This window comes from Panonychus citri, unplaced genomic scaffold, assembly GCF_014898815.1.
Source record: "Panonychus citri isolate SS breed McGregor unplaced genomic scaffold, ASM1489881v1 Contig00063, whole genome shotgun sequence".
NCBI lineage: Eukaryota > Metazoa > Arthropoda > Arachnida > Trombidiformes > Tetranychidae > Panonychus > Panonychus citri.
The window spans coordinates 520,447-544,072 of NW_026515468.1; the positions used below are offsets into that span (position 1 = coordinate 520,447).

Below are 23,626 nucleotides of genomic sequence, written 5' to 3' on the forward strand. Positions count from 1 at the left end.
TGGAAATTCTTTCGATAACCTTGAAAATCACTACAATTCTACAAAAAAAACTGTTCACTAATTAATCTAATTGTTACATTAATTCTAATTAACAAAAGGTAAGTTAATTAATTACCACTAATTATGTAACTCTAATTATGTAACAAGAAAAGCGATCAAAATTAACCGGTTACTTTGCGTTGTCATGGTAACCAAATGAATCCAACCCAATTCATCTTGGTTACCGGTTGTTATTCAGTTGGAGTTTAGTCATCGTTCATTGCTGAACATTCAGTGTTTTATCTCGTAACTTTTATTTCTCAGAATTTTGTATAACTTTTTCTGAAATAACATTTCTTTCACTTTGTTGATTCTCTCAGAGAATTTTGTTTTCAACTCATCGAGGAACAAAAGTAAAAGAGAAGACTTTCAACATATTGTGTAGATAGAACCTTTTAAATTCGCTTCTTTTTGTTTGTTCTATTCTCTTTTTTGGTTTCTTTTGTTTTTTGTTCGAATTTCTTTTTTTTATTTGTGTCTTTTGTCTTTATCTTAATTTCTTTCGTTTTTTTTCTTCTTCGATGTCGGAAACAAATTTGGCTCAATCATCTCGATTTCAAGTTGCCAAAGTGACCGGTGGTGGTGGTGATCTTAAAAATGAAGATGGTCAACCTGGTGAGGAAATTGCTCTCAATGGTTACGATCATACAAATGGACATGATGCCGATTATGATGATAAATACAATCATGAAGATGATGATGATGAAGAATATGATGAGAATGGTGATCGTGTAACCTCTTCACCGACTCATTTTAATCATCAAAGTTCAGTGGATTATAACAACACCCATACAGTTTATGACACTAAAAATTTGAAAAGCTTTCGACATTATACCAGGGAAGCTCTACCAAGGGTCGACCATTACAGAGACATGAATTCGGTTCATGGACATATGACTCGGCCAACATTGGATGAACTTCATGGCTGTGAAATTTCATCATTTCATGATTCAACCAAGGTATCTAATCATTTAACCGCCTTAATTTTTTTACTTACTTTTCCCTTTCTTTTTAAAAAATTTCATCTCTTTTCATCACCGTGAGAAAAGTATCAACCCCAAAGGTGTGGTATTTTCATATAGATACACTTAATATCATTACTATCGATGTTAATAATTTCTTATTGATTATATTAACCATCCCAATGTTAATACATGTATTAATATTTATACTTTCATCTTTTACCTTTGATTCCGAAGAGAAAATCATTTTTTCTCTCTCTCTACATTAATCATCATCATCTACACATCATCACCATGGGTTAGGCAATTTAAATGTATCATTGGTTTCACATTGCATTTTAACCATTACATTTGAATTGAGAGAGAAATTAAATTCAAGTAATTTCCACTTTATCTCCCACAATTTCATCATCATCAGGATGGGTCTTGATAAGATGATGAGAAATCAATGTAATTGTAAATGATTCACATAGAGTTCAGGTCAACGACTACTAATCCATAGGTTAAGAATAAGAAGAAAAAAATTATTCTTTTACTAACATTAGATCTACGTGATGAATGATTTTCACAGTTTGTTAATATAATATTTATATTAAATCAACATGATTATGATGATGATGATAATCATCATTCTTGTGCTATTACTTTAAAAAAACCTTCAAGTGGGCAGTGAATAGTTGGTGATCATTATTTTCATTTCCATGGAAAATCAAACACCATGAAACTGTGTTTACTTTTCTCGTATTCAATGATTATGATGCTTATGATGATGACGATTTTTGAATAATTGTCTTTTCATGTTTATCAATTGTCTAGTAATTACTTAGAACCTAATATTTACTCTGATCACCAAAACCGATTGATGTTTAATCATGAACATAATATTCATCATAATGTTTCTCTCTCTCTCTCTCTCTCTCTCTCTCTCTCTCTCTCTCTCTCTCTCTCTCTTTATCTTTTCCGTTTCCGTTACACATTATTTTCTCAAAATAATACATTCTCAGGTTCAAGATCCTTAGCCAATCCAAAAATAGTAAACCTATGAATAGATTATTATTTCTAGTTAATTGTTGTCCTTATTTAACTGAATTAAGAGAGAAGCAATTTCACCAATCACTCGAACAGATTTCCTATCACTTCAAGAAAGCAATTAATTAATCTATTAATACATTATCATGTATCATTTGAATTGTCTCCTTTGCATTTTGTTTTCGTCGTTACCCTTAGGTTATTATTGTCAATTGATTGTAACAATTAAAAAGTAATGTAAAAACATTTTAAATCATTTTAATTACTCTTAATTGTTAATATAATCAATAATTTAGAGGCCTCGTTAACTCTTTAATATTTTCTCATCTTCCTATGCAAATAATTAATTTTCCTGTTGATTAATTTAGTTTATTAACTACTTGTTATTACAATTAACTTGTTGATGATGAGAATTTCTTGTTGATTTTAGTCAAAACTCGTTCTGTTTTTTTATAGTTATTCATCAATGATCATCATTAACCATCACCATCATTCAATTAACTTAATGATTTGTTTTACTTTCACTTGATTGTTGATTAAAATCTTAAATGATTCAAAAAAAGGTTAAGCTAATTGATAAATGGCAATGACTTGTATTGAGCTATTGAGTTGATTTTCCAGGTCTTCCCAGGCCATTGCCATTGATTGATTAGCTTGATAATGAACTTATAGCTTCTAATTTCATCTTAACTAATCACAATTAGTGCCTGATTTAAACCATAATAATTGTTAATTTGCTTACATCTGATTACAATAATCGAAACTTATGTTTAACTTTCTCTCTCAATCAATTATGTCTTTTCATCACTAATCATTAAATGATTGTATCTCTCACTAGTTAATCACCCATCACATCCTGATATTATTACAAAAACTTGTTTAACCTTGGCTAATTGTTATGATTAATAATTAACAATTTACTATCAAATTTCAACTCTCTAGTGAGGATTGTACTAGTAAAAATTGAAAGAAAACATTTCCATTCATTGTTTACTCAAACTTTCACATAAATCTTAATAGTAATTTTGGTTTCAGATCAATAAATTGTTAATCACTCGCAAAAGATAATCATGTTAAGATGATTATTTAATCATAATATTTTAAGTGTAAACATGGTTAATGTAAAGAAAATATGAAATTGGAAAAGGGAAAAAGCTTGAGAAAGCAAAAAAACCAATGGTAAAAAACTTATTCATTGAACATGAACCATTGTTTTGAAGGCCATTACGAACATTATCATGATTAAGATGATGAATATGATGATGAATATGATGAAGATAATAATTTTTTCTCTTTTTTCATCCTTCTATTCTAGCGGAAAGACCGGAAATCATTGATTTCACCGGATCCTGGAGAATCGGCTGTTAAATTTGGTTGGGTTAAAGGAGTTTTGGTTAGTTGATTGTTTCATTATCCAAATCATGATTAATAAACTTTTTCTTAATCGATTTGATCATCGTCAATGATTTTATTGTTGCGGTTTTATGACATTAAGGTTAAAAGTTTATTACCTGGACACTCATTCAATCACTAATAGTCACTGATTGACATTCATTCATCCACTATGATAATCTCTCTCTCTCTCTCTCTCTCTCTCTCTCTCTCTCTCTCTCTCTCTCTCTCTCTTCTCAGGTACGATGTCTAGTAAATATCTGGGGAGTTATGTTGTTTCTCCGTCTCTCATGGGTAAGTCTCGAAAATTGTTTCATGTTTTTGTTTACAATCATTAACAATTTCTCCATATTTCTAACATAATTAAATCTCTATGTTACCTCTTACCACGCACACACAATATTTAGATTCAATTTCCTTCCTCCCTGTATCTCTCTCACTTACTCACTCTCCTCCTCCCACTTCCACCTCTTTCTACCCTTTTCTCCATTAACTTTTTGGATTCAATTTTATCATTTTTTCCTCTGTCATTTATTGATTTAGGTTGTCTCTCAAGCAGGAATAGGTTATGCTAGTTTAATTGTCCTCACTGCCTCACTGGTCACTGTTATCACAACTCTTTCAATGTCCGCCATTTGCACCAATGGTGAAGTTCGTGGTGGTGGATCTTATTACATGATATCCCGTAGTTTAGGTCCAGAATTTGGCGGTTCCATTGGAGTTATATTTTCAATAGCAAATGCTGTAGCTGTTGCCATGTATGCAATTGGTTTTGCAGAAACAGTTTCAACCTTGTTAAAGGTAAATTTCATCTTATTCATAAATTTTCATCTTAATCACATTTCAATCAGCATGTGTACTACAAATTAATCAACAAATTCAATGTTATCCAGTCATCTGTTTGCGTAAGAAAACATTGAATGTTTATCATGACAATTTTGTTTATAAACAAAATTGTTGACAAATTGAGATGGGGGGATGACAGAAATTAACATTTACTCGTAAATTGTAAATTAAATCATCAGTGTCATTGATCAGTTGATCAAAATTAACATTAATAACGATCTCATTTCGTCCTAATGGCAATTTAAAGCATCAAACTTGTGACCGATAAGATTGAAACCTTGACTGAATTTGGCATCAAATTAGAGTAATTGATCAGCAAATTAACAGTTTAACGATAATCTATGTTTTGATTGTCATTATTATTATGGAAAAGTAAACAATATGAGCAATTACAATCACAATTACTCTCTTAACATGAGTGTCAACAATTAGCTTGACATTCATTTAAACTGTCAACGTACATGTATCATTTTTTTTACTTGATTTTTAATCAACTAGATTCAGACAAGTTCTTTCATCCCAGTCTGTCATTTAATTAATTATCTGTTATTTTTTTAATCATTTAGGACAATGAGATTATATTATTTGCTGATGATATAAACAATACCCGCTTGATTGGCTGTCTAACGGTTCTCGTTTTATTGGGCATCGCACTGATAGGTACAGAATGGGAAGCTAAGGTAATCAAATTTAATTATTAATTTAATTGTGCTACCAATTTATCTTACTATATAAATAGACCCAAATTTGTCTGCTATTCATCCTACTCGCGGCAATGGCCAATTTTGTCCTCGGATCATTTATCCCACCCGACGAGCAAAAACGTGAACGAGGATTTGTCGGCTATTCGAGTAAGTGACCACTTGATGTTAATTAAAATTAACCAGTAATTCATTAATTAAGTTTAATCTCTTCACTTTCAAGCATTGATTAGATTTATGCTCTTATTAGATACAATCTATTGATTGTGTTAATAATTAATTTATGGATTATTTTATTTGTTCAAATCCTACAATTTATGGTTAACCTTTTTATTACTTTTTTTTGCTTAATTATTTTGCAATAAGATTGCAACAAATTGATTGCAATCCTAGCAATTAGCTGAGACTATTAACTTTACTAATCACAATTAAGTTTATTGACCTAGTCCATCAACTTAAAACTTGATTGAGTTTTTGTCCTAAGCAACTTACATGTATAAGTTAATTATCATGGTACATGTAGTTTTAATTAATTCAATTTTTCTAACGCCTTAATTTTTGATAACTATTAGTATTGGGTAATTAAATTTGTAATTGTTATTCAAATTAGCTTATTGATTAACTTTTTGCAATTTTAAATGAGTGGATGAAAATTAAACTAATCACCATCTAAAGTAAATCAATCAATTACAAAAAATTAACTATTGTCATAGTTATAATTGTAATAATTGTCTTGATGATGTTTATGAAACTATTTCCATATATTGAGTTAATTGTTCCGTAAATTGCATCAGTTGATTTGTTTTTCTTTGTAAATTGTTAACAATTGACGTTTTCAAACAATTTATTTTGACTCTTAATCATTAGATATGAAGGTTAAAACCATATGATTCTGTTAATTGTAAAACACTTAAAGTATATCATATAAACGATGTGATTGTCTTTTAAGGTCATAAATTGTTACAATTAATCAACTGATCGAGCAATTGTTTCTTAAAAGTACCAATTAAATGTTGGTTAATGATAAATCGTTAAAAATCAATACTTGAACTCTAACTTAATTATTCTTGTAAACTAATTGATTTTCTAATTTGATTGTTGATCATCAGATGAACTGGTAATCAAAAACTTTGGTCCTGATTTTCGAGGTGAAACTTTCTTCTCAATATTTGCCATCTTCTTCCCGGCGGCAACTGGAATTCTTGCTGGTGCTAACATCTCTGGTGATCTTAAGGTAATAAATCAATTTCACTGAATAATTAGATGATAATTATTTCCCCATTTAATTGCGATTTAGGATCCCCAACAAGCTATTCCTCTTGGTACCATGTTAGGGATCGTCATAACATCAGCATCTTACCTTGGCTTTGCCTGGATCTTTGGTATAACAAGTGAACGGGAGGTTTTATCAGCCAATGGAACGGCAATTTTATTTGATGGTAAACCTCAAGGACTTCACCATAATTACAATATGATGGCACTTATATCTTTGTACAGTCCACTTATCACGGCGGGAACATGGGCTGCAGCGCTTTCCTCAGCTTTGGCAAGTTTAATCAGTGCACCAAAAGTTTTCCAAGCTCTTTGTAAAGACAGACTATTCCCTTTTATTCATTACTTTGGCAAAGGCCATGGTAAAAATAACGAACCTCGTCGTGGTTATATCTTAGCTTTTCTTATTGCCCTCGCTGGTTGTGCTCTTGGTGATCTAAACGTAATCGCACCAATCATTTCGAACTTTTTCCTATCAGCTTATTGTCTTATCAATTTTTCCTGTTTCCATGTTTCGTATGCTAAATCATTGGGTTTCCGACCTTCTTTCCGTTTCTACAATATGTGGATCTCACTGATCGGTGCGATTCTGTGTCTCGTAGTTATGTTTATCATCAATTGGTCTGCATCTCTGATCACCTTCATCTTATGCTTTGCTTTATATTTTGTGGTTCTCTACCGTAAACCAGGTAATTACAACTATTATAATCATCAGAATAAGTTTAATCCGACAAATCAAACAAAAAAATGATCAATATTATTAATAGACCATTTGAAAAGTATCAAGTGACAAAACTATCGTGTTGAATTACATCAAAATGGAAACCATGGTGAAGACAAATTACTCTGAACAGTGAAACTATTAATATAAAGATTAGAGTCATTAAATTGTTTTCGATTGTTGTTAAAGATTAAGACGATAATTTTGATCAAAGACGATCACAATTGTCTAATAATAATCGTTGTGAAAATAGTTGAGCTAAATTCAGTTCTCATAGACAATAGACTTTTTTGTTGTAAATTTATCTTGAACACGAGACTTTCTACCTTTAAAGTTTACTTCCCTGATCCTCGTCATTATCATCCTAATCATCACAGACAATCAATAAATTGTTGATTGAATGTCTATTAATATGTTACATGTTAATACTGACAGTTTTTGTCTTGTTTGTTGATATAATCTGTCGATTCTGTTAAAATATTTTGTTTTCCTTATTGTTATCATTGTAAATTGAACATTCTCTTTGATTTGATTATCTAATTTGATTCAATTAACATTCATTGATTATCTTGATTTGATTTAGATGTCAACTGGGGCTCATCAACTCAAGCAGCTACTTACAGATCAGCTCTTCAAACAGCCTACAAACTTAACCTTATTCCGAATCACATAAAAACTTATAGGTAATTGCAGATAATCAGTCGATCCAATTAAATAATAATTCTAATTGTTTGAATCTCTATTTTCAGGCCACAAATTTTAGTTCTAACTGGAAATGCTTATGCCCGACCTCCTCTTGTTGACTTCAGTTACCAAATAATCAAAGATATCGGACTTATGATCTGTGGTCATATTGTTCAGGTAATAACCAGGATGACAATGATTAATTGACTCGTAAATTAACTAGATTTAATTACTTGATGATTAGCCTCGATTGAATCAAAAATCACGGGAAAATTTAACACATCAAAGCAACGATTGGCTCTCGAAACGTAAAATCAAATCATTTTACACTTTGAGCGATGATACATCCTTTGTATCAGGAGCTAAATCAATGATCCAGGTAACATTTAATCAATCAAATTTCCCATAAAATATTTATTAACCAATCGATCATTTAATTACAATTTATATTAGTGCACGGGAATCGGAAAGCTAAGGCCAAATACTGTCATGCTTGGTTATAAAAACGATTGGCAAGACTGCAATAAACAAGAGTTATTTGAATACTTTTCTGTAATTCAGTAAGTTGAATGATTTTCTTTTTCTTGATTAACTAATTACAATTTAATCTTAATGATGATTTATTTTTCTCAGTGAGGCTTTCGATAAACACATGGCTTTATGTATTCTACGACTTGAGAAGGGATTAGATCATTCAAGATATGGAAGATTATCTCATGCTGTTGATAATAATATCGATGAAGATAAACCATTGAAAGCAATTAAAGTTGATAAGAAAATTAAGCCAAATGATGTTGAGAAAGGTGAAAGTTTACTCGCAGCCTATGATTCAGTTACATCTCAAAGTAAGTGAATCATGTTAAGAACACAATTTACTATTAAACAATTAATCATTGAAGGTTATGATGATCAATTGATTGAAATTTTGTTCCTCTTGTAGCCAACAGTGGCGATAGCTCGGACGATGAATCACCTTTGGCTACTAATTATGATGATCAGAAAGGTGATATTAAATCAGCTCTTTCTGGTGATCGGGATAATGATGAACAATCAGTTATTTCGAAAACTATCCTATCAACAATCAATCAATTCCAACGAAAACAGAAAAAGTCAACAATTGATGTTTGGTGGCTCTACGATGACGGTGGACTTACAATGTTGATGCCTTACATTTTATCCACTCGGAAACAATGGTTGGTTTTTTTTGTTTCTTCTTTGAATTGAAACTCAGGGAAAGAAAAAAAATCATTTCGAACAATAAAATCTATTGATTGAATTTAATTCAAAAGATATATCATCAAGATGACATTAGAATTATGGATCAATAGAGTTGATTGTTCTCATCAATAGTAATTTTTTTCTTTCTCTTCTTATGATTTTTTTTTCTTATTCTAATTGTTTTGATTTGATGTTTGTATTAATATTTTTTTGTAATTTCTTTTCTAGGTCTGGATGTAAACTTCGGGTTTTCGCATTAGCCAATAAAAAAGATGATCTTAATCAAGAACAGCGTAACATGGCTGCTCTTTTGAACAAATTTCGAATTGAATATTCTGATGTTACCGTTATATCGGATATTGTTCGTCCACCAGCAGAGAAAAATCGTCAAGCATTTAACGAGATGATCTCCAAATGGCGGACAAAAGATCTAGATGAAGAGCCGATAAAAATGAACGACTCTGGGAACGACGTTAGCAGCGGCGGGGACATTGATGGAATCAATGTTTCGATATCCGATTCTGAATATTTAGCCTTAAAAAACAAATCGTATCGTCATATTAGACTGAGAGAGCTTCTTGTTCAACATTCAATGGATGCATCTCTCATCGTTATGTAAGTAGTAGTATAATAACAATCAGTTGATTACAATTAACAAATTGACTTATTTTCATAGGACTCTTCCAATGCCTCGCAAGGGAACCTGTTCAGCCGCTCTTTATATGGCCTGGTTGGAAACACTAACAGCCGATATGCCGCCTTTCCTCTTAGTCCGAGGAAATCAAACAAGTGTCCTTACATTTTACTCTTAAGACTTAATTTTCATGTAATTGAAACTGAATTGAGAGTGGAAAAGGCTCAGATTCAGCTACCTGTAGACTCCTTTTGTTTCTCTGTTTACATTTTGTTTTTTTGTTCGTCATTTATTTTAGTCCTTTTCCCTCTTTCTCCTTCTCATCTTCCTTTTTTCTTCATCCAAGTATCTCCTCAATTCTTTGGCAAAGAGAGATACGTTTACTCTCTTTTATCTTCCATTCTGACTTTTATCATCATCATTTCTAATTTGAACTGGGCTTTTATTTTTTCTTCTTTATTTAACTTTCATAAATCTTTCATCTCTTTCTTATTAGTCATCTTTTCCCACCTTATCTCTTCCACATCATCCAAGTTAACCACCTACACACCAATGTTTTCAGAATGAACAAACTAATGGCCTGAAAAAGGAAACCACCCTCAATCAGGGCGATTATTGTAATAGAAAAACAAATGAACAGCTCGATGTGAACAATTTCCCACTCCTTTGCCTTATCATCCTGAAGATGATTCAATTATCATCAGAATGAGCCTTCCAAATCCAATTGGCCGTCGTCACCACCGTAAAAACCTTCCAATGATTCCGGAATCAATTTTCTTTTCTATTTTCTTCACGTATAACCAGATTTTCACCTTGACCATTAAGTGGACCAATTAACTCTGATTCGTAGGATAGAATAAGCTGATTAATATAAAATTTCAATTTTTTACTCTTTCTACAACCTTCTTATCATCATCACATCATCTTCTTCCCTCTTGTGGGTTAAATTTGGGGTTAAATTGACAATTTAATTAGCGATCAAAACAAAGGACAACAATTTCATCACCAAACTTGTTAACGCACCAAAATTAACTTATATCTTCATTATCAACGATACTCTTAATCAGTAGTAGATCTGATTTTATAATTAGATTATAATTATTATTATCTAAACGTAAATTAAGCTTTAATCATTGATTTGATTCTTCCTACTATTCAAAACAAACAATAACCACACTCAACTAATAATAACAAATTAAATGCATTCAATGAATCAGCATTTGTAAACAACAACAACAATTTAAATACGAAAATTTAGCGCGTAATCAATTGAACAATTAACAAATTATCTTTCAATTGTAATTGCAAATGATGCATATAAAAAGTTGACTGAAAATGATTAAAAAGATTTTCTTTATTCAAAATAGAAAAGAAAAAGTTGAATCATCGACAATCAGTTAATTGTTGATCATTTATCCTTCATTAAAGCTGCAATGTAAATCCAAACAGATAATAAATTACAAGGATAAGGATGAAGATAAACAGCCAAAGCAAAATCGACCTTTCGATCAGTAATCAAATGCAGTCCCGTCGCATAAACGGCCTCCGTTACCGCCTTCTCACTTGTATACGGCATATTCAATGGAAACCCGATCATCTAATTGAAACAATTAACAGTTAATTAGTTGTAAGAAAGTTGAAAGAATCTCTGATTACCTTATGAACAGTTAGAATATCTTGAAGCTCTTGAATTAAATCATTCTGTTGAAGTCTCCCGAGCTTTTTTTCCAACCTGTAGGGTTAATTGTTGATGGAAAAAGAGATTAAGTGATTAAGTTAACGATTTAAATTGTGGAATTACCTTGGAAGGATTTTGCGAATTTGTTGAATTGCAGTTCGATTGAAAAAAGTTCGAGATTTTTTCCTCCATTTCATTAAACTTTCACGAAGATTTTTCTCTAAATTGTTTTGTAATTGTTTTATGAATTCTTCGTCAATTGGTTCGTAATCAAGAATCTCGGACTGTGTAGGGATTAAGAAGATGGATTAAAATAAGGTGGAAATTGTTAATTTCTAATTAATTACTTGGATTGAAATCAGTCCTGGGCTGGGAAATTTACGATTGAATAAAGGTCTCCAACAACTGGATTTAGTTACATCATAAATCAATCGATTGGGATGATCTTGTTTCTGGATATTTGCATAGACCTGGATTAAGATTAAGAGATTAAAAGATTAGCTGTAAAAGGATTTTAATCTACTTACATTTTCGGAAGTGAATATGGTTCCAATTGCGTTGAGAGGAATGTAACTGTCACGAATATTATATTTCTCCCCTGAAATCGGGTTCCAAATGGACGGTTCTTGACCAGTGTATTCCCAGACGATTACATAAGCCGTTAATCCTTCCGGTATTCCAAATCCAAGGATAACTCCGGCTCTTTTGCCGAGATAGAGGAAATAGTTACACAATAAGATCGCGTGTTCCTCTTCATCGCCGATCAGCATTTCGAGAAACGAGTCACAAGGAATCCAAATGTCCTCAGTTCCAGGAAGTGCCAGATTATCAGGTATCGAAGGGATTAGTGATACAAATCGCGCTAATCGGTACATGGCCTCATCAGCGAGAGAGATGTTGGTTAATAGGCTTTCGGGAGGTTTAATTGGTCTAATATAACGAGTGATTAAGACGAATTGTGCTTCGAGGTCAATTGCGAATGCACGAATCGCTCTTGAAGGAAATTCCGAGCGACAAGTTAATTCCCACTTTCTACCATGAACTAATATCTTCTCAGGCTCTTTTGAGTCACACTGAACAATTGAAAGAAAGATAAATCAATTAATCGTTACGATTACTGAACTTTAATCAACTTACTTTGAGTGTTAATGGTTCTGGAAGTTGTAATGTCGGATCAATGGTTAGAAATAGTGTCAGGTAAGTGTTTGGTGCTGACGATGATTCCGAGGACGAAAGATGTTGATTCAATTTGTAGAAACGAGAATCGTACTCGTAGCCTAACAGAACGGGCGGAGTGTTCAATTTAAAGGTACCTTCGATTTTCGAGTTGAGATATAGAGTTGAAAATGGAATCTTTAATGACCCTAACCAGCGTCGTTCTAGTCGCTGGACTTGGAGCGAATCGGAGTCAATTGGAATCTCATCGAATAAATTTAGATAAACCCAATCGTTAATTGTTGTTAAACTTGAAGGACTAAAATCATCATTCGGTGCTCTAGATTTTCAAAGGCAAATTGTTGGTGATTAGTTGATTTTTAATTAGGAGTTTCAGTTAAATTATTAGAAACAAATCGATTATAAAATTGTTCATTGTTTAACCTACTTTAAATTTAATGAAAGTGTCTCATTCCAAGTTGGTTGAGCTCCGTAGGCAGTGTTGGTCCGGTCAATTTGCCGCTGGAAAACAACTTCGACAAATGGACTTACACGACTTTCGTAGGTCAAATCTAGACGATTGAAAGAGATTCATTAAGAATTGGATTTTAAATTGGATTAAATTTTCCTTATAAATCATTTCTTTCTAATTTAATGATCTATGATTTATGATTTAATGATTTAATGATTGATTTGATTCTAATTGAATTGGGATCGAATCGAATCGAATCAATTAAATTGGAATTGAATTAAAGGCCATTTGTTTACCTCCAAATTCAGAATTAACTTTGTTCTGAATTGTTGTCGGTGATTCGGCCAACTGTTGGTTCTCAATTCTAACGGGGACATTGAACGCGTGCATAATTGTTATGATCAGTTTGACTTGACCATTTCCGGCCAAAGGTCCAGAGATTTTCTTCCGCTCTTTTCGAGTTGGATGAAGAGGTCGACGGGAATGTGATGGCAAGAAAAAGTGGAATCCAAAGCTCCTGTGAAGGGAAAAGAAGAAACAATTAACTAATTGTAATTTCCATTTAGAGAAACTCTCAGATCATAACTTACAATCCATGAGAATCTGGTTCAGCGACGATATCGTCCCAAGTTCGAGGCCGGTCGATACAACCTTCCGATTGATTGACCAATTTACTTCGAATTTTAATCAAAATTTTGAGCGCTTTGTCTCGTTTTGCTTCAATTCCTTTCGACAGTCGAATCGATGAATCTTTAACTCCAATCGAATCATCGAATATAGTTAATGGTATTTCTCGTTCTAAAAGTGGAACTGAAAGTCCAGTGAATTTATCGTGTTTACTTGCTCGAAGTTGGATCAACTTGAATCGAGGATTATTTTCAATTTCTGATTCATCAACGAATTGAAAGCTTTTCATCAATAAGGTTGAACTTTTCATTCCATTAACGGACATTTGACCATTCGATTGGTCATTTTTCTTCATCAATTGTTCATATCGATTGATTGTTTTGAACATTTCAATATTATCGGGATCATTTGGGTCTAAAAGTAAAGAATTGGTCTTCTCCTTGATTCTGTTAATTTCATCGATCGACAGACAGTCTAACTTAACATCAATTTCCTTTGAAACTGTTTCCGGTGCCAAGATTGTCCCAGAATCATCAATTGACCAAGCGCAATTGTAAAACAATTGACCACAACAATCAGTGAAAAGCTGCTGCTCTTGGGATGTTAATTGTTGATCAGATTTTTGATTAACTTGAAAATTTTCCTCAATTAAGTTTAAAGTTTCTTCTTGAGGTAAAGTGACCGCATCAGGCCAAGGCAAGGAACCGCTGGTCAATCGGGTCACTTTTGCTCCTCCCTTTTTCTCCCACAAATGGAAGGTCATCTCTTTGGGCTCCTCCGTAAGGTCAACAGTGAATCTTTGATCCCAAGTGACCACAAAATTAGGATCGGGTTCTTGTTCAATTGTTTTACTACGATGGATCCCGTTCAATTTGATCTCAAGAAAATACTTCAATCGTTTCATTGTTGACCTGCGTTTCTGTTCATAGGCTGGACAATCAGGACCAGCTGATAGTTGATTGTCAAAGGTTAACTTTATCTCGGTGAACTTTGGCTCACCAGGTACGCGGCCATCTAATAGATAGGTTTGATCGGCGATTCGTTGTCTCAGTTCATCTTCACCCGTTGGCTTATCGGGTGGTTTTGGTTTCACATGTTCGATTGAACCTTTCGAATTGAGTCCATTTTCTTTTCCCATAACAATTATCTCATCGTTCGGACGCTCATCGTCTTGATCACTTTTTGGCGATCGTCGGTTTGACCTTTGCCAACTTTTCCATGACCTTAGATCACGTCGATAATCAGCTAATAACTTTTCATAAGTCTCTTTGATTATTGTCCATTGTGACTGAAAATCTTCATCGACTAAATTGTTCCAATTGATTTTCTCTTCTTCTTCGGACAATTGGTTTGCTTCTTCCTTGTAGGTCAGTTTAACGGTCGTCGAAGAAAACCTTGAATTCGCCTTTTCTCTGTCAACTCTTCCCACGTACTCAACAGTTCGAGTAAAATTGACCTGAAGGAAGAAAGTGCCACCCGACGAGAAGCAAATGTTTCACTTAATTGTCGACGATAATTGTTCAACCTGATCCATCGTTGGTTAGATTGCAGATCGACCTCAGATTGTGATCCGTGAACTGAATCAATTGATTCAGTGGTCGTATTGATTAGCGACACTTTGAGTGAGTTAATTTTACGATTTAACAGAGTAATTGTTTCGTCGTTAATCATTTGATCATATTTACGATATAATTTCAACAATTTAGAAGTCAAAAAGTTTTCATCTCCAAAAGCCCAGTGACCAGAAAACTGTATCGAGTTTAAATTGAATATTAGTCGGTACTTGATCGCTTTACCTTTTTTATGGGTCTTGATAAAGTCACTTTTGGACATTATCGGTTGAACGGAGTATAAATTGTCGTCAGTTAATGATGATGAATTGACAATTTTAATTGTATCAAATAAATTTATCCAAATGGTGAAATATTTCCAAAGGAAATCAAAGAGAGTTTGAAATTTCCCCTGGAACCAAGATAGGCCAGAATCGCGATAAAATCGTTGGTACAATTTGTTGATGTTTTTCTGTGACATCGTTTTAGGACCAGGATTACAATAGAGTCCATCGCCTCGAGGATTATAACCTTCACCTCGGCCGAATCGAACGTGATCAGGTACAGGATCGGTCGATGTTTCTATCAACAGCCGATCTTCAGTCTCCTTTCTAACGGAACGTGATCTTATTTCAACTTCGGCTCTTTCACATATGTGAAGATCTTCCGTCGATGCGAACAAATGTTTGACCAATAATTTACCGCTTCCAAAGTCTTCGTTCAGGTCATCTGAATCCTCGTCTTTCAATTCTTCCTCTTCTTGATCAACTTGATTCTGGCCATCGGGAATCGACGATGAAAGTGATCCCGTTGAAGGGTCAGTTGTAAGTATAGATTTTGTCTTGACCGATTCTGGTGATGATTTGAAAGAAGAAGTGAAAAAGTTGTAACTTTCATCGGGTGAAGGATAAACCAAATGATTAGCGGCCAATTTTGACCTTGGGTCAAGCAGAATGGCCAAAGATGTCTGCCAATCTTTACGACCCTTTAATCGTGATTCAATTAAATTGGTTAAATCATTAACATCGTCTGAATGTTTTCCAGAAAATGGACTTGATCTATCAACCGATTCTTTGACAGTCTTGATTCGTGATCTGATTCGAGTCCGAAAAGCGGCCGATATTGTCTGATCGAGCAACGGTGTCCCAGTCCGACTTCCGCCTCCAAATGTTGCAGTACTTGACCTTGAAGCTGTGGGCGAATCTCCGTCACCACTGATTGTTGAATGATGATCAATCCTAAGAGGTTCAATTGATTCAGTTTCATTGTAATAATAATCATCGGTAGATGATAATTTCTTGGTTGAATTGGTCACTTGCGCTTGTCGTCTTGGTGCCGATTTTGACCTGGAACTGGTGTAATCATTGGTTGGAATTGTTGGTAAATCGTCAATTTGATCGGTAAAATTTTCGATCTGAATTGAATCCTCATTGTTATCCAATTTATGGCGATTACTAAATATTGATTCCGAGTTTGATTCCTCTGAAAACATTGTCACCAAATGAATACATTCATCGGGTAAATTTGGAACAATAGAAAATACAATTTAATGGTTGATAAAAATACAATCAGAATTAAAAATAAATAGATTTGAGTAATCAACTATATTCCTTTTCAGATCTTGAAACTATTAATATTTTCTTGTGTATACAATTAAGATTTCAAGTTGTAACAACAAAAGTTGTCATGGTGACCTTTGTAAATGTTTTCCTTTCCTCAGATTGACATTTTCCTGATAAATTCAACGCAATTTAAGGTTAATCAACAGTTGGACCAATACTTTCAGCGGTACTCAGATCATTTGTATTGCTAAATTGATGAAGTAAAATCCAGACGACGATTTTATTGAGAAAACCACCAAAACTAAATTGTAGAGTGAAAATAATGTAAGCACAAAGAAAACCAACAACAACGTCGAGAATATGATGTCTTCCCAAGAATATTCTTGATAAACAAACCGAACCAGCCCATATCCAAACCAATAGTGATGAAAACGAATCGCTGTTTAATAAAAGGGCAACATAAATCGCTCTGGAAGCATGACCTGAGGGCATCGAGTGTTTATCCACCGAGGCGACAATCATTTGATCTTCTTGATTGGCATAACTTGGTCTACGTCTTCTAGTAAGAGCTTTAGTCACCGCAATGGTTATCAAATCGAGTAACAAACCAGCCAACAATTGGGCCAACAGTTTACTATTAGGCCAAATATAGATCGCAATGATTACCCCGACAAACCAAGGGATTCCGTGGCAGGACCACTCAAGGGCCGATAAAATGAACCGACAATTTTGTCCTTTGGGCCACAATTTAAACATTCGATAGCTCAACGAGATGTCAATAGATTTTAATCTCTCCATAATTGAAAGAATAATTTAAAAGTAACACAATAAAATTAAAACAAATCGTTCAAAAGAAGCAATCAATTGAAATTAAGACAAAACAATTGAAACAAAATCAAAAATGAAAAGAAAAATTTCAAATCAGATGTTCGGTTGCTAAGCAACCAGCGGATTCGGTTATTAAAATGTAAACAGAGTTTATTTTTTCAATTAACTGTCCCACTAATTTAATTGCTCCAGTTTGTTAATACTTTTAATTTTGATTCTTATTGATAAATTTAATTAGTTTTCTATTCTTCTAACTGTCTTGGTTGATGGATTCAAATCTGTAATCTATTACATCAAAATCCACCGGTAAGTTACTTTTGTTTTTGTCAATTTCTATTCCAAAAAAAAAGCTGAAAAAATTGTTCCTAGTTGATTGGATTAACTGTTATATTGTTGATTTTAATTGCAGGTGTGATCAGTGAACATTTATCAGTTAGTTGAGCTTTCAAGTTGCTTCCTGATTTTTAAATTGAGAGATTAATCGATGAGGTTAATCCTCTTGTAATTCTGTTCTGTTGTTAACCTTTAATTTGGTTGTTTTTTTTCTCGGTGATTAAGTTTACAGATTTGATCGTTGATTAAAATGCATTCGAATGTTAAATTGATTGTCTACCATTGTCTTGGAATCGTGCTTTCTACTGTGGCTTTATTCATTTTGAGTCCTATGGATAAAACGGCTTCTCCCGTTGAACGAACCTCATTAGTTGCTTGTTTCCTGTTAATCTTTGAACCAATTAAGGTTCTTGCTGTTGGATTTATTGGTTATAAAGGAAGAGAACGAGATAAATCACCATTGGCAGTTCTATGGGATAAGGTGAATTTCTGAATCAATTCAATGCAAACAGAGTAATAAGTTAATCCAATAAAAAGTTATTCTTTAATTTTCTTTTCTATTCTATTTCCAGAGTTATGTATCCAAGAACCTGAGTCATCTTGCCCTTAGCCTTTTGTGCTTAACAATAACCGTTACTTTTGTGATTCTATCATTAGGAGGACCATTGGTCAAGTAAAAGAATCTGTTAATATTTAATCCACTATATTTAACTAATAGAATTTACTTTTGTTTTTTTATATTCTAGTGACTTGGATCAGACCTTTTTCTTGGCTTTATCCATCACATTCATCTCTGTCTTACCAATATTGGTAACTGAATCTTCATCATCTTCATTATCTTTATCATCATTTTTAGTGAGAGTCATCAATTTCCTCTTCTCTTCATCAACTAAATTAAGTCAATGGGACTCTAGTTTTGCCATGAATCTTAAACTGATCTCGTTATTTTCCTGGTTTGGAGCTTTTCTCCTTAAATTAGATTGGATTGTACCTTGGAAAATTTATCCAATTACATCTTTAATGGCCTCTCTTTATGGTTACCTGGTCGCAAGTCTTGTTAATATTGTTCTCATCTCAGTTAGATTCTAATCAATATCATCTTAGAGTTGATAGTTAAACTATATTTTATCTTAATTTGATGCAACAATTATGATTATAAATTATCAACCAAAATGATAGACAAAAATGTGTAGGCCAAACCAAAATTGATCAATCATATTTTGGTAGTTTTTACACATTCATTCATCGAAATGTAGTAACTATTAATCCAATATTCTCATTGTCCCTCTTGATTGACAATCATAACAATCAACAACTAACACACTGTAAATGATGATAACAGCAGCAGCAATTAACGAACTCAAAGGAAAACAAAAATCAAACAAACCAACTGACCAACTCTAAAAGTAATCACGGAAAAGGAAGCAATAAATCAGCTAAGGAAAAAAGTGGATTAACAAACGTCCTTAACAATAATTATTGTTAATTGGTAATCAAATTGGATGACCACGCAACAATCAACAAATGATGAACACGGTACTGGTCATTTTATCATCGCCGACGCAATTTACCTTCAAACAAATTACAAAACAATCGAGATATGAAAGTCTATTAATTAAGCCAAATGATGGAGATGGTTAAAAGGGTCATTAATTAAGACTCTTGAAGGTAAATACATTTTTTTATTGGTCAATTATTGTGGTCAGTTAAGAGACTAGTACACAAATAGTATCTTCGATGGCCCTGTCTCCCTCTCTCACTTGCTCTTCCTCTGTCCATCATTTTTACCTGTCAGGTTAAAGTGAAAGTGGGCAAGGTAAGGGTGGACATTAGACCCTTTGGACGTCATAGACAAGAGATGAGGATGATAATGATGATGAGGATGATTAAAACGAATGCAGATTCTCCTGTTGAATCACTAAATAAGTTTTGCTTATATTAAGTTAATCAAACGTGAGAGTTGACACTTATTATCAATTGACCAACTTGACCAATCAAAAAATCAACAAAGTTTTTCTTTCGATCCCATTGTCAATACTAATTAGTTAATTTTTCTCTTTTTATATTCCTACTAAATTATCATCGCCTGTTAATTATGGTCAATCAAATTAAAACTATCACCTCGTGTTTACCATTTCTGTTGATCCTTCAAACTTGGTTTCTAGTAAATGTATCAGGTTAGTATAAAGTTTAATTATTTCAATTGAAAAATCAATAATATTTTAATTGATACCATTTACTGATCCATTGATTTGAAAAAATAGATGTTAATTGCTCATGTGATTTAATCAAATATTGACTTTTTCTCTCTTAATGTATTTACTCATTAATAATGGTAAATATTTTCTTTAATTTTTAATTGTTTCTTTAATTGTTGTTCTAATCCAGGCAATAAAGTACATCTATCGGATGGAGCACTGAAATTAATCATTAGGAGCTACGTTAATGATTTATTATCAAAGTATCAACCGGATGACAATTTAAAAGCTCACCTTCATCAGATGAGGTAAATATAATTGCGTTTCCACAATTAGTGATTAAATTTGATTAACTAGTTTCCCGATCCATTTCCAATTTCAGTAATCACGTTGCTAATCATCCGGCTTTGTACCAGAAACGTTTATACATCGGACCCGAAGCACCAACAGTTGATCCAGAATTGGTTAGTTTATTAATCAATATTCAATAATTGATTTTTTTTTCCTTAAATATTGCCAATTAATTGATCGGTTATTTATCTCATCCAGGAAGATGATCATTCGCGATCGATGATGAGTAAACGAAAAGTCCCTAAAGAGGAAAGTCCAACGGAGCAATTTCCCTCTGAGGAAATTTGTCCAACTAATCGTCAGTGGGAACAATTAAATAAGACTCACGATCTTTATGATAATGAAGTTGAAGTGATGCAAGAAGAGGGAATGACTCAATTCATTTATACTTATCGATGCTCCTCGAAAACAGGTAAATAAAACAAAAACATTTCGAAACAATTAACTGATTGTTTACCTTTTTTCAGCTTCATCTTGTGTCGGAATCTCACCTTTATACAACTCCGAGTGTACGGAGCGTAATGGTTGGGTTTATATGCTGTACAAGAAACCGGAGGACGAAGCACCTCAGTGGGGCTACGTGGCCGCTCCTCATCATTGTGCTTGTAAAATTCAGCCCAAAATTGAAGTAACTGTACCATCCAGTGAACGCTAATATCGTTGATCGTGTTGGTTGTCGCAAATCACATGCACTGATTACAATTAATTCCTGTTAAATTGCTTAAATCCTCATGTTCATCACTTGCTGTTTGATTTCCAACCAAATTAACTAAACATAATCATCGTCATCATTTCATTCATCTGATTTTAATCATCATAAGCAGTTGGGAAACAATTCCAACGACAATAATCAACAAATCAATATCTTAACAGTCCAACGTTTATTAAGCTCAATTTGGGCTCAATAATCATAATTGAACAATTTATGTGACAACCTAAAAGAAAGACCTAATTACCAAATCAACACAGACAATCAACAATCAATCAGAAATCACCAAAGTCTCAAAACGATGTATTAATAATAATAATTTTCTCATCTCTCTCTTTCTCTCTGACTTAATTGTAACAATCAAACAGAACTCTAAATACTATTATTTCTAATCAACAACATAATAATCAAATATGAAGATGTGATTAACAAATCAAATCGTAATTGTTAATCACTTTCATTTATAAATCAATCTAATTGCAATGAACAAAAACAAATTAAATGAAAATGCAATCAACAAATATTGAAATGATTGATAATTTTAATAACTGATTGTGATTAACTTTGATGATGTTTATTATCATTGAACTGGTATATTTATAAATGACAATTAAATGAGCTTGTGCTCAATTGTTGCCATGACAACGTGCTGAACTTGCTCAGCATTGAGGTTATTTGGGATGAAGATAATTTTAACTCCCACTGAGAAAACTGGGAGTGAGAGAGAGAGAGAGAGAGAGAGAGAGAGAGAGAGAGAGAGAGAGAAATAGACAAGAAGATAATTTATCTTTCAATTACTCTGTCTTTTCATCTGTCTACAGAAACCTTATCATCCTTTATCATGAAGATGATAAGTTTCATCATCAACTCAGTTGAACTTAAAGTAACGTCAATGTAACAAGAGGAGGAAAACCGGTAAACTGATTTGATTGTTTAGATTTATAACCAAACTTATCTTTTTAATTGTTTAAAGTTAAATCAGTTGTAATTAAATTTGTGCTCCTCATCAGTGAAAACAAATCATCGTTAAAATCAACAACAATTTCAGTGAGAAAAACAATTAGTGATCAACAATTAAATTTAATGTTTTCATTTGCAAGCAAAAGGTAAACATATGATTGAATTGTAATTTATTTTCTGATTTGTTTTAATTAAAATGTAATTGTAATCGTTATTTATAAAATGATTTCAATTAATTGTTATCAAATCCTTGGGATTATCAACTAATCAGCAATTTAAACGTTACAATCAAGAAGTAAAAACAAAGATACTAATTGATTATCTTTTTCCATTGATACAATTAGTTAACTATCTCACTGCCCAACAATTAAATTGGACCAATGACAATTTACTGTGACAATTTAAATGTTCAACTTGAACGATTGTAATTGTATAATCATGTTAATCAATTAATCTTTTGATTAATTATCGACAACAACTTTAATACGTCAACTCGTTAATCTGAATATCATAATAATAAAAGTTTGATTTACTAATAGTAAACAATAAGGAAAAAGATAATCAAAAAGCAACTAATCTAACATCTTCATCTTCATCCTCATCCTCCTCATCCTCATCATCCTCATCCTCATCATCTTTAGCATCCTCCTCTTGATCCTCATCTCAAAAATAAACAACCAATCAACTAGTGAAAATCATACAACCATAAATCATTTCAGTCTGGAATCGACTCACTAATATTACAATCATCAGATTTTAATACAAAACTCAACTTTTCATCCTTCCTCATCATCCTCATCATCATCACCATCATCATCAAAAACAACAATTGATTAATCTCGTTCTTGTAAATGGCAAAAATTGATTACAATTTAAAAGTGAACATCAACAAATCAAATTGTTAACCAACAAAAAGATTGACCCTCAAAAACAAACTGAACAATCAAATGAACTTTAAAACAGCAAAATCAACAATCTAACCAATTTAATAAATTAATTTCTCTCATTAAGTCAACAATCAAACGGAACAATTAAGAAAAAAGGCCTTAATTATCAGTTGGAAATCGATGAAACCAAAAAGGGATCTTTGAATCTTCGTTCGGGACAATACAATCATCGCCTTCGAGTGAGTGTTCAGTGTGTTTGTGATTCTCTGTGTTCTGCCAAATGACCACTTCAACTACGATTGACCAACACCATTGTGATTGTTAATTGTTGGTCGGCTTGGTCAGCCCACGATATGAATAATATCCATGTTTCTCAAGCGAGCGATGAGGTATTATAGAGTATGGATCTATTCTTGTAATTTAGCTTTATTCACTTCGACATTGGTGTTTATCATACTCTCTCTATGGATCGCCAGTGATTTTCACTTGTCGCTATTTCCAAGTGTCACCTTTTACCAGCCATCGTTCATCTATGCCTACATGGCGCTCACCCTTCAATCGGGTATCCTCCAGGTAAGAAGATCAATTAATTGCTCTCACAATTAACCTTCAAATTGTGAACCATTCGGTTCCTCGATTAACCCGGTTGGTCTTATAATTACATCTCGACTCATCCAAGGGTCAGTTCCTTATGAACAATCAATCAATTGGTCAAATTGAAACATTTCCCTTTGACTAATTGTCTCAATTTAAATGAATTAACTGTAAATTGTTTCAATATAATTTATATGGTTTGATGATTTACTATTACATTGATT

The 23,626-nt window shown here is 32.8% G+C and overlaps 6 protein-coding genes across 8 annotated transcripts in view; 4 read left to right on the plus strand and 2 right to left on the minus strand.

The window, feature by feature from the left end:
* Positions 1-241: 241 nt before the first annotated feature.
* LOC128386113 (solute carrier family 12 member 2-like) lies at positions 242-10,844 on the plus strand. The gene is made up of 16 exons (XM_053345086.1): positions 242-998; positions 3,346-3,423; positions 3,663-3,716; positions 3,966-4,223; positions 4,835-4,948; positions 5,008-5,119; positions 6,079-6,203; positions 6,267-6,930; positions 7,546-7,645; positions 7,712-7,823; positions 7,891-8,025; positions 8,100-8,206; positions 8,280-8,491; positions 8,587-8,839; positions 9,093-9,479; positions 9,541-10,844. The coding sequence occupies exons 1-16, from the start codon at positions 561-563 to the stop codon at positions 9,674-9,676; spliced, it is 3,285 nt and encodes a 1,094-aa protein (XP_053201061.1). The 5' UTR covers positions 242-560; the 3' UTR covers positions 9,677-10,844.
* LOC128386111 (coiled-coil and C2 domain-containing protein 2A-like) lies at positions 10,838-16,478 on the minus strand. Its single transcript, XM_053345084.1, is given in 10 exon segments — positions 10,838-11,095; positions 11,155-11,230; positions 11,300-11,460; positions 11,524-11,646; positions 11,704-12,249; positions 12,314-12,671; positions 12,780-12,903; positions 13,100-13,320; positions 13,394-14,816; positions 14,819-16,478. Coding segments are annotated over 10 exon segments (4,875 nt in total). The 5' UTR covers positions 16,473-16,478; the 3' UTR covers positions 10,838-10,906.
* Positions 16,479-16,503: 25 nt separating this feature from the next.
* Positions 16,504-17,436, minus strand: LOC128386124 (polyisoprenoid diphosphate/phosphate phosphohydrolase PLPP6-like). Its single transcript, XM_053345107.1, has one exon. The coding sequence runs from the start codon at positions 17,338-17,340 to the stop codon at positions 16,738-16,740; it is 603 nt and encodes a 200-aa protein (XP_053201082.1). The 5' UTR covers positions 17,341-17,436; the 3' UTR covers positions 16,504-16,737.
* Positions 17,437-17,522: 86 nt separating this feature from the next.
* LOC128386123 (uncharacterized) lies at positions 17,523-19,156 on the plus strand. 2 transcript variants are annotated; one of them, XM_053345104.1, is made up of 4 exons: positions 17,523-17,676; positions 17,929-18,184; positions 18,276-18,376; positions 18,450-19,156. In XM_053345104.1, exons 2-4 carry the CDS (start codon positions 17,954-17,956, stop codon positions 18,790-18,792), a joined length of 675 nt encoding a protein of 224 aa, XP_053201079.1. In that variant the 5' UTR covers positions 17,523-17,676; positions 17,929-17,953; the 3' UTR covers positions 18,793-19,156. The 2 variants fall into 2 exon arrangements, with proteins under 2 accessions (XP_053201079.1, XP_053201081.1); XM_053345106.1 differs by having other exon boundaries at positions 17,539-17,676; positions 17,936-18,184.
* An 87-nt stretch (positions 19,157-19,243) lies between these two features.
* LOC128386122 (uncharacterized) lies at positions 19,244-21,482 on the plus strand. The gene is made up of 6 exons (XM_053345103.1): positions 19,244-19,371; positions 19,499-19,880; positions 20,092-20,209; positions 20,284-20,365; positions 20,451-20,664; positions 20,720-21,482. The coding sequence occupies exons 2-6, from the start codon at positions 19,799-19,801 to the stop codon at positions 20,905-20,907; spliced, it is 684 nt and encodes a 227-aa protein (XP_053201078.1). The 5' UTR covers positions 19,244-19,371; positions 19,499-19,798; the 3' UTR covers positions 20,908-21,482.
* Positions 21,483-21,708: 226 nt separating this feature from the next.
* The window catches only part of LOC128386116 (DEP domain-containing protein DDB_G0279099-like), a 39,590-nt gene continuing 37,672 nt past the window's right edge, over positions 21,709-23,626 (plus strand). Inside the window, exons 1-2 of one of the 2 annotated variants that reach the window (XM_053345088.1) lie at positions 21,709-22,067; positions 22,266-23,381. In XM_053345088.1, the coding sequence (XP_053201063.1) occupies positions 23,175-23,381 (207 nt within the window). In that variant the 5' untranslated portion in view covers positions 21,709-22,067; positions 22,266-23,174. The remainder of the gene's footprint in view (positions 22,068-22,265; positions 23,382-23,626) is intronic. The other variant, XM_053345089.1, reaches the window with a different exon arrangement.

What these genes read in the sequence shown, in the direction of transcription:
- LOC128386122 (XM_053345103.1), top strand. Translation starts at nt 19,799, where the DNA reads ATGGTCAATCAAATTAAAACTATCACCTCGTGTTTACCATTTCTGTTG. An exon ending in CAACAGTTGATCCAGAATTG is followed by an intron (nt 20,366 to 20,450) that starts GTTAGTTTATTA and finishes TATCTCATCCAG; the next exon opens with GAAGATGATCATTCGCGATC. An exon ending in TCGATGCTCCTCGAAAACAG is followed by an intron (nt 20,665 to 20,719) that starts GTAAATAAAACA and finishes ACCTTTTTTCAG; the next exon opens with CTTCATCTTGTGTCGGAATC.
- LOC128386124 (XM_053345107.1), bottom strand. Translation starts at nt 17,340, where the DNA reads ATGGAGAGATTAAAATCTATTGACATCTCGTTGAGCTATCGAATGTTT.
- LOC128386123 (XM_053345104.1), top strand. Translation starts at nt 17,954, where the DNA reads ATGCATTCGAATGTTAAATTGATTGTCTACCATTGTCTTGGAATCGTG. An exon ending in TGGCAGTTCTATGGGATAAG is followed by an intron (nt 18,185 to 18,275) that starts GTGAATTTCTGA and finishes TTCTATTTCCAG; the next exon opens with AGTTATGTATCCAAGAACCT. An exon ending in TTAGGAGGACCATTGGTCAA is followed by an intron (nt 18,377 to 18,449) that starts GTAAAAGAATCT and finishes TTTATATTCTAG; the next exon opens with TGACTTGGATCAGACCTTTT.
- LOC128386113 (XM_053345086.1), top strand. Translation starts at nt 561, where the DNA reads ATGTCGGAAACAAATTTGGCTCAATCATCTCGATTTCAAGTTGCCAAA. An exon ending in GTTGGGTTAAAGGAGTTTTG is followed by an intron (nt 3,424 to 3,662) that starts GTTAGTTGATTG and finishes CTCTCTTCTCAG; the next exon opens with GTACGATGTCTAGTAAATAT. An exon ending in TCTGTGGTCATATTGTTCAG is followed by an intron (nt 7,824 to 7,890) that starts GTAATAACCAGG and finishes CTTGATGATTAG; the next exon opens with CCTCGATTGAATCAAAAATC.